A 9394-nucleotide genomic window follows, 5' to 3' on the forward strand; every position below is an offset into this window, starting at 1 on the left:
CGGGAGTAGGATAAGGAGATGATGATGATTTGACTTATAACTTTCATGTTTTCTTTGTTTATTATATTTCTAATAATTCGCTTATTACTTTATTTAAAAATCAATTGAATAACTCATCTATTTTTAGGCCTAGATACTACGGATTAGCCGCTAGAGTGATAATAAATATAGATTTACATGGATTTATAAGTAGGGCATGAACAATGGCTCATCGCACGTTCTCTTTGCTTCTGTGTAACTTCACGCTTTGTTCGACAAGTTTCTAAACCTCTACTTAGCATCGAGAAGATTGTTATACTCAGATTTTATTTTATTTTTATCTTTGTTTTTTTTTTAAACGTCAATTTATTAGCATTATGAATTAGATTAGAATTATAAAGATTTTTACTACATCTGTACTATAATATTCTAATATTTGGATTTTTGTCTACTCAAAAACTACTGGAACGATTTTAGCAGCAGCTAGTTTCACACATATAATAAAAAAATATCATTTTAAAGGTTTTTTTTTTATTATTGTCCATTGTTAGATAAAGCATTATCATTATTATTTTTCATATATATGAATAAATGAGAAAATGTTTTCCACTACATATTTGCATTTTGTATAACGCTTTAGACGGACGAAGTTTTTACATCAACGGCCCAGTATAACTTAAACCTAACTTGATATGATAAAGTTACTTAATGTTGAAGTTAATCCTTTTGATATGATTATTAATTAATGGCCATTAGCATAACTAAAACAAAACATATTGTTATAAAGTTTCTTAAGTTTTGTTAGTATTACCTTCTTGTGTACATAATATCTAAATATATCAGTAAGTAATTATATTACACTAGCCTTGCTCGCAACTTCGTCTGCATGGAATGAAAAATAATTTTAACAGTGGTAGAGCCCGCTTTAACATCTTCGCAGGAATAGGCCACACAGAAGACAGGCGTTAAAAGGAAGCAATACCGCGTTTCGTCTGATGAGTGTGGTGCTGGAGGCCTAATTTTAGGCCCTTTCCCTTTCCACCCTTTTTTTTAGAGAAGGGATGGGAAGGAAAAGTGGATTTGACGGTGGAGGAGATGCATAGGAAGGGGAAATATCCTCTTTTTGTGCGTCTCCTCCACCGTCGATTAAGGGTAGGCAACGCATCTGCAATTGCGGATGTTTATGGGCAGCGGTCGCTTTCCATTTCAGGGGATTTAGGTGGCCGCTTGCTCGTTTGCCACCTTATGTTATTTAAAAAAAAGTTAAAAAATATAGCCCATGTTACACAGCCATAACGTACATGTTAACGAGGTAAGAAATTTTGAAATTGTATTTGATTTATTTCAATACATACAAAAATACAAATATTTCCTCTTTATAATATTAATATATTTGTATTGAATACAGTAATATATTAATTTGTAACAGACAAAATCCATTAAAAAAAAATATTCAAGGACTATTTTTAACGTAAGGAAAAATTAATTCCTTGAACAAACTAGTTATCGGCGGTACAGTTCCCAAGTTCTTATCAGCGGGGAAGAGGACAAAATTCCCCTGATATCGGGGTAGCCTCAGGACAAAAGACTCCAAGTTGGGAAAGATTTTATTGATAAAAATAAACTGCCTATTACTATCTACGTCTGTTATTATGTAACAATTTAATTTGAATCTAGACCTAAACTTAGGCTATGTCTATAGGAGACGACAAAAAATGACAAGCACCAAATCTTACTTCTTACTAACATTATAAATGCGAAAGTTTAGATGGATGGATGTTTGTTAGAGTTTGTAGCCTGAACGGCGAAATCGATGTGGATAAAATTTGACATAGATCTAGAGTATAGTCTGTAAGAATATATAGGCTACTCACTTTTGTATTTTTTATTCCGCGCGAACGGAGCCACGGGCGAAAGCTAGTGTAGTATAAAAATCAACCAGGAGCTAAAATATGCAATAACAAAAATACACACGAATTGAGTACCTTCTACTTTTGGAAGTCTGTAAAAAATGGTCTTATTTTTACCAGTTTTCATATCTAATTTACATTTTTGGATCTTCTAGCTGCACCCCAGCTGCCCATTTTGCTCCCCTCTTGGCCTCCATAATGCAATATAACAAGAGAGGTGTCACTAAACTTATTAGGAATCTAAATGCATCAATTTCCTATCAACGTTTACCTTTTGACCGACTTCCCAAAAGAAGGAAGTACTCAATTCGTAGGTATGTTTTTTTATGAGTGTTACTGCATAACTCCGCCGCTAGTGGACCGATTTTGATAATTCTTTTTTTATCCGAAAGGTAGTGCTTGCAGGTGGGTCCCATTTTGAGTCAATACAGCAGTTTAAAAAACTTATTAAAATATTGAGTAAACATAAAAATAGGTTATTCTAGGCTTTATACTTAAATAAATGGATTCATACAACGTCGAAGAAGGCACGCGTCGCAATATACAACATTGTTGGTCTCGTAAATATGTTTGAGTTTCCAGCGTGTGGATTAAGCGTTTTCGTTTATTTTAAATGCACGAGGAAATAAAATTATATTATCAATAAAATTAGAAAAGTACCAATTGCTGTTTAATTTAAATTAATGTGATTTGTTACTTTCAAATTATTATTTAAAATTGTAAATCGTTCCTTTTACAAAATAATTATAGTAACAAATAAATAAGTATTTTCTTTTTGGTATCTATTTGGGAATTGAAAATTGCTTAATTTATAAAACCTAGTGTATTACAAAAAGGCTATATGAAACAAAATATACGTAAGGTCCAGCAAAAAATCTGAATTAGTTATTTCTTTTAAAGTAGCGTCTAAATAATTTTAATTACGTCAAACATATCGCACCGTTATTTTTAATTTTTATTAAATTCATTTTTCTACATATAAAATTTTCTCATTAAATTTACTTACCTTAAATCAGCAAATTTCAATAAAAATAAAAAATCAAGCACTCTTCATAACTTTGATCGCAGATTGTGAACGCAGGAATGTTGAGCGCGTTGTCCGGCGCGCGGAAAACTAACTGTCAACTGCGGAAAGCGCGGGAAAACGCACGTACTTACGCCATCTGTCGACCAATGGCAGACGTCAGACGCCTCCGCAAACTTAACTCCACCAATCGAGTGAAAGGCGAAACATTAAAGGTTTAAAGGTTTTTTCATGTCGTACTATTGAATCACTTTAATTATCATAAACTTGCGAAATGCATTCGGATTTGCTTGGTCTTTTTATTTTACATCAACACTATATATTAACAAAATAGATAAAATATCTTGTCTATGATCAGGATAAGAAAGAATAAAAAGGTATTACTGTTTTACTTTCGCTCCATCCATACAATATAATTGCAAACAAAAATTGTTGTAAATTACTTGGTCGTAAAACGGTGGACTACACTATTATATCATTTACTAGCTAACTTTTTAAAATTCAAACTATAGACTAGACTTAGAAAATAGATTAAAAAAATATAACTCATGACACAAATTGACATACTATTTTTATTAGTACACTAACTGGCTTGCGACTTCATCTGAGTGAAATAAAAAAAAAACATAGCCTATATTACTCACAGATAAACCTTTCTAACTGTGAATTTTTTTTAAATCTGCCAAGTAGTTTGTGAGTTATTAACACATACAAAAATACAAATCTTTCCTCTTTATAATATTAGTATACCATAGATTTATTTCCGGATTAGTTTTAATTGCTTGGAGTGACTAGTAATTGCCAGTATCGGCTTTTCATTGACAGATAAAAACATCAAACGACAACCAGCTGATAATCACAAAGCTCCGCCGGAATCTATGACTCAACGTAATTATCTGTAATCCATTCAAAAGGTTTATATTCGACGAAATGTAACGTTAACCACGGCTTTTGAACCATTACTTTTCACTACTGATAAATGAAAAGCTATATTGTACAACCGCGGAAATCCGCGGTAACCCACTTTGAGAAAATACCTTGCTTATTACAAGACAAACTTCGTCTCTTCCTACAGTAGTTTATATCTAAACTAATATTATAAAGAGGAAAGATTTGTATTATTGTATGTATTGACTATCTGTTGCCGTGCGGCTTCGTCCGCATGAAATTGTGAAAATTTTATTTTATTGTTTACATTTGTCAAATTATCAATTACAAATGTCAAAATGACATGACATGATGACAACCTTGCTTCCTTGATGTTGGCAGCAACTTATGTTCTCTTTCCTACATTATGGTTTTTATCCAAAATATTTACCCCCTAAGTTTAATGGCGTGAAAATATATAGCCTAAAGCATGACGTAAGCGTAGGGCTTTTTATTAAAAAAGAATTATTCAAAAATATGCTGTAATTGCTCACATCTTAGGCAACAAAGAAGTGTGTGTTTACGCTTTATTATGTTAGTGTAGAAATAACTCAAAAACTACTATTACGACAAAAGACGATTTTAAATAAAATAAATAAGTTATTTTACTACGTAAATTTGTTTAAAATAGTGAATTAATATTAAATGATAGTGATAAGAATTTGCTTCAGCCAGCACACAAAATGATTGAATAAATAAAGTTTGTTATTTATTCTCATTTAAATTAATATTAATACAATTGTGTATAAAAACAAGATATTATTTTTATACTATTCAAAACATGTTCTTTTTCTCTACTTTCGAACAAGTCACTTAAATTAACATATGTCATTATCTAAATAATCGTATACAGCCAGTTTTACACTGTAACCTCTACATAAAGTAGGTTTTATTTACAACAGATAGTAATTCAAAGGTCATTGTTCTTTACATGATCCTTACCCTTACCTAAATTAAACCGTTTACTATACGTGGTAATAATAAGAGTCTCTTGTTGAATATACAGCCTTGTCACAACACAATGCAAAACAACACAATTACATTGTCGTCCCTCTTAGTGTCCTTAAGAAAACTGAGAGAAATATAATAATGTTGCAGGTAAATTTTTGTCAGTGTCAACTCAAATACGCCTTCACATACAGGAATATACCGAACTTAGTGACCAAGATATAATCAACCATTCTGACTAATTTTTTTTGGGCGGCTATGCTGCCTTTGTGACTTTTGTGGACTAGGTTATAGCCTTCATTTCTTTGTTTAAAACATTTTTAAATTTACATAATTACAACTTGGTTAAAATCTATTTGCAATCTTCTAATAACGAATTACATTAATTAGGAATACTTTTTAAAACTATTTACAGTATTTCTTATTCTATGTCTTATTTCTGTTTATAACTATCCGAGCTAATTTATTGCAATATTTCACAACATTTACGGTTTTTGTCTTCAATAAAAATTCAATTAAAATAATCATTTTTACGATTACATTTCACGAGCAAATGTTCGAAACACTATTAGATTACGAATTTAGTTAAATTGTTATTTAACTATAAATTTTCAATCCAATATTAATTTTTTTATCTATGCTATCTATTTCTATACTATTATAATAAAGCGTAAACACACACTTTGTTGCCTAAGATGTCAGCAATTACAGCATATTTTTAAATAATTCTATATTTAATAAAAGCCCTTCACTTATGTCACGCTTTAGGCTGTATATTTTAACGCCATTATACTTAGGGGAAAAATATTTTTGATAAAATGTGGGAAAGAGACCATAAGTTGCTGCCAACATCAAGGAAGCAAGGTTGTCATCATGTCATGTCATTTCGACATTTGTAATTGATAATTTTATTAAGTGTAAACAATAAAATAAAATTTTCATAATTTCATGCGGATGAAGTCGCACGGGAACAGCTAATTATTTAAACTTAAACTTGCTTACTTGTACGTTCAAAAAGTGGTTATAAAATTGCATCATAATATAAAAGGTTAGTTAGCTTCAATACAGTAAGATTGTAAACTACCTAACTATACAATCTGAAGGTAACATTAATGAGCGACTTTCGCTAGAATTTCGCAATGAAATTACAAGTTTCACAATTTGATACAGTTAATCTTAACTTTTAATTTGCTAAGTAGTTAATCGTAATTGGATATGGGTTTATTAAATTATTTTATTTATATTAGCTATGGTCTGGCTTCCTTTCGTCATATACAGATTAAATAAAGTTAATTAATTGGTATATACAAGTATTATTGGTAACAACCTAAGGTAAAAATTTGCGAAACGTAATATTTAATAATTTTATAGTTTTCAATAAAAAAATATTAGAAAAATGCACGTTCTAGTTTCATGTTTTTAATTACTTTAAGTGGAATTGCAACTCATGTCGGATTCAGTTTGAAATAAAATAAATTTTTGTCATCTAGTCATTGTTTCAACGCACGTCATAGTAATCCACTTTGCGGCAAATGCACGAACACACGATGCCTACCAGAGACAATTTGCACAGAGAATATTTAATTCAAACGCATATAATATTGTAGAACCTACATTGATTTTAAATGGCCAGATTCTTCATTTATTCTCTCAGTGTTATCATTTAGGTAACAGTGCGGCATTTAAACAATCATAAAACTAATAATGTCCTCTGAAATCTATGAAGATTCATGTCTTGTTTCAAATATTTGTGGGCGATGAGCTACTGCCGCTGCTCGTTTGTCCACTTGTTTAAAAAAATCATGGTTGCGTTATCTTCAACAAAAGGCGTTATTATAGAATAGCGCCATCTATCACATAAAAATCCCAACTTTAAAGTAATTTATTGCATTTTTCATGTTTCCATGTTGAAGAAAAAGATGGCGCTGTTAACAGTATCTAATGATTTAAAAATTAAAATGAATAAAATGATTAACAAATGTAATACGTTAATTTTCTCCTAGTTTTATGAATATGTATTCATGCTGAGAAATTAAATATCAATCACTATGTAATTTTAAAACTTGGTTAAAACTATGTTCGGAAAAGTCTATGGTCGCGAATATGACAAGCTGCTGCAAGTTGTTTGTGCTTCTGGAATCTATGATTTTTGAGTGCTTTCATTTTCTTGTAAATTGTAATTTAGACTGTAATTCTTCATTGAATTATTGAAGAAAACTTTATTTCGAAGATACTAACAGTTTACGATTTATCGAACAACCTCCTTGGACCAAGAGGTAAGATTTGAACGTCATTCTACATACAATTAGGTTAAGTTTTTCAACTCCGGCTTTGTGTCTTTTTTATCTTGATTTTTCTTTTGCGATTGTAATAAAACCAACCAAATAATGTCCAATTTTTACCATACCATTTGTCTTAATAGATTTGTGGTGAGCAAAGATACCTTACAGCTTTTAAATTCGTTACCTCCCCATACTTACCAAACATCAAAATAAGTGTAATTACGAAACAAAACATAAAACTAGAACAATTTAAGTGCTTAAATCTTGTGCAATATCTTCACCGAAAATTCCAGAATGTCGAACCAAGACGAATCGCCTTTACCTGAGGGATGGGAGATGAGAACGAGTCGTTCAACGGGTATGACGTACTTCCTCAATATCTATACGAAAAAGTCTCAGTGGGAGAGACCTGAGGCACCAGCGGACGCCGGTGAGATCCGTTGCAGGCATATCCTGGTCAAACATGCAGAGAGTCGTCGTCCATCGTCATGGCGCGAGGAATCAATCACGAGATCTAAAGATGAAGCATTAGAACAATTAAAGGCATATCGTAAGCAGATTGTTGGTAATGAAGCTACATTTGTTGATCTTGCAACTAAATTCTCTGATTGTTCGTCTGCCAAACGAGGCGGAGATCTCGGAATGTTTAAGCGTGGACAGATGCAAGCGCCATTTGAAGAGGAAGCCTTCAAACTTAAAGTTGGCCAGTTAAGTAAGCCAGTAGAAACAGATTCCGGGTTTCATATTATTTTAAGAACTATGTAAATGTCCAAGTTTGTTTCCATTATTCATCTTTGTAATTTTTTCAATACACATTTATTAAATAATTTAGTTTACGAACATCATAAAATAAAACTATTCAGATAAAGAATCTTAAACTTATAAAAAACAACTTGGTTCCTATTAAATTGGGAACTGAAATTTACTATAAAAGACTGGTTAAATATTTTATAATTTAAAAAACATTTTTTATAAGTAATGCTGGACATAAAAAAGATAATATGCCATCCTTATATCTGTAACAAGTTCAAGATGTTATGTTAAAAAGCTTTTAAAATATGATGTTTTACTTTTCTTCATCTTTTTTTTTGAATAGAATATAGAATAAATAAAACCAAGCAGTATCATTCCTAGATCAATATTAGTTGGTAAAAGGGTTTCTAAAAGAAAAAATCAAATAAATATTTAACACTAGAGAATACTGTAATTTGATTTAAAAATGTATAAAGAGTTCTTAATTTTGTTTATATTAAGGCAGTAAAAATGTACTTTAAACTTGTCAATTTCATTCAAATAAAATGTCTCTTTCACTTATTTTATTTTATTTTTAAAGATCCTTTCTTCCCTTGCCATATGAATAAAATACACTGACCTCTATAAATGAACAGGCATAAAATGTGGTATTTGAGCCTATTTGATTTTGCCTTGGCGATGATGGTTGCAGTAGATTTGTTGAGTTGATCGAATCTTAGCATTAACTGTCAGGACTTTCAACAGGTGTGTTTAATTCGGAAAATTGAAATAATTGTCCATTTATGCAGATCAGTGATCAAATGTCTTAGTACTTAATAATTCAATAAGAGGTTTTATTTCATATAATTCATTGGTAGTCTTATTCATTAGAAAATGTTTAAACACAAAAGGGACACATGACTTTAATTCAAAACTTTGTTATATATCAAGGCTTTCTTCCTTAAGAAATAAATATCTTTCTTATTCTTATTATTTAAAAATAGTTTATAAATAATTCTTGCATTGATGAAAATTAAAGTAAATATTATTAGGTAGGGTTTAGGTATTAAATGATAGTTTTCAACATTAATTTTATTTGTTTAATCTTTGCTCACCACATTTTCGTTATTTAAAAACAATACAACTTCAACATTAATTCACATAACTAACAAGTAACCGCTAACAATCATTTGACAATTAATTGATTAATTTGTTAATATTTTTATTAATCTGTTGTAAATTTAACACTAAAGAAGCCAAGCTCGTCCTCTATGAAACCAGCCTTTCCATAGAGGACATTTACATTTTTTATTATCTGTTTTCCGACCAGTACGCATTATGGCACTTAATTTTAAACGCAGTAATTTATGAAGCCATAGACACGGTTACTTTTTAAAAAATTATACTCGTCACTCAAGTCCGTTTAAATTTGTTGTGGGTTGGTTAACATATGCGTTTGGTCTGGATTGTTTCGGATTACAAGAATTGCATCAAGAGTTGATTCCTTAACATTCTGCGGCGCTGGTGTCCAGATCGGGCCGATGATGGGCGGAGAACGTTTCCCTCCCCAAGCGCTGAACTTCACTTTTCTT

The 9394-nt window shown here is 30.9% G+C and overlaps 2 protein-coding genes across 3 annotated transcripts in view; one reads left to right on the plus strand and one right to left on the minus strand.

Moving 5' to 3' along the window:
- LOC106110313 (tachykinins-like) overlaps positions 1 to 3002 on the minus strand; it is a 40449-nt gene extending 37447 nt beyond the window's left edge. The window contains exon 1 of the mRNA XM_013292081.1: positions 2896 to 3002. The gene's annotated coding sequence lies outside the window, so the exon portion shown is untranslated. The remainder of the gene's footprint in view (positions 1 to 2895) is intronic.
- A 3882-nt stretch (positions 3003 to 6884) lies between these two features.
- LOC106110371 (putative peptidyl-prolyl cis-trans isomerase dodo) overlaps positions 6885 to 9394 on the plus strand; it is a 15510-nt gene continuing 13000 nt past the window's right edge. Inside the window, exons 1-2 of one of the 2 annotated variants that reach the window (XM_013292191.1) lie at positions 6904 to 7064; positions 7364 to 8285. In XM_013292191.1, coding sequence (XP_013147645.1) covers positions 7365 to 7835 — 471 coding nt within the window. In that variant the 5' untranslated portion in view covers positions 6904 to 7064; position 7364 and the 3' untranslated portion in view covers positions 7836 to 8285. Of the gene's footprint in view, positions 7065 to 7363; positions 8286 to 9394 lie in introns of those variants that run through there. The other variant, XM_013292190.1, reaches the window with a different exon arrangement.

This window comes from Papilio polytes, unplaced genomic scaffold, assembly GCF_000836215.1.
Source record: "Papilio polytes unplaced genomic scaffold, Ppol_1.0 DF820678.1, whole genome shotgun sequence".
Classification (NCBI taxonomy): Eukaryota; Metazoa; Arthropoda; class Insecta; order Lepidoptera; family Papilionidae; genus Papilio; species Papilio polytes.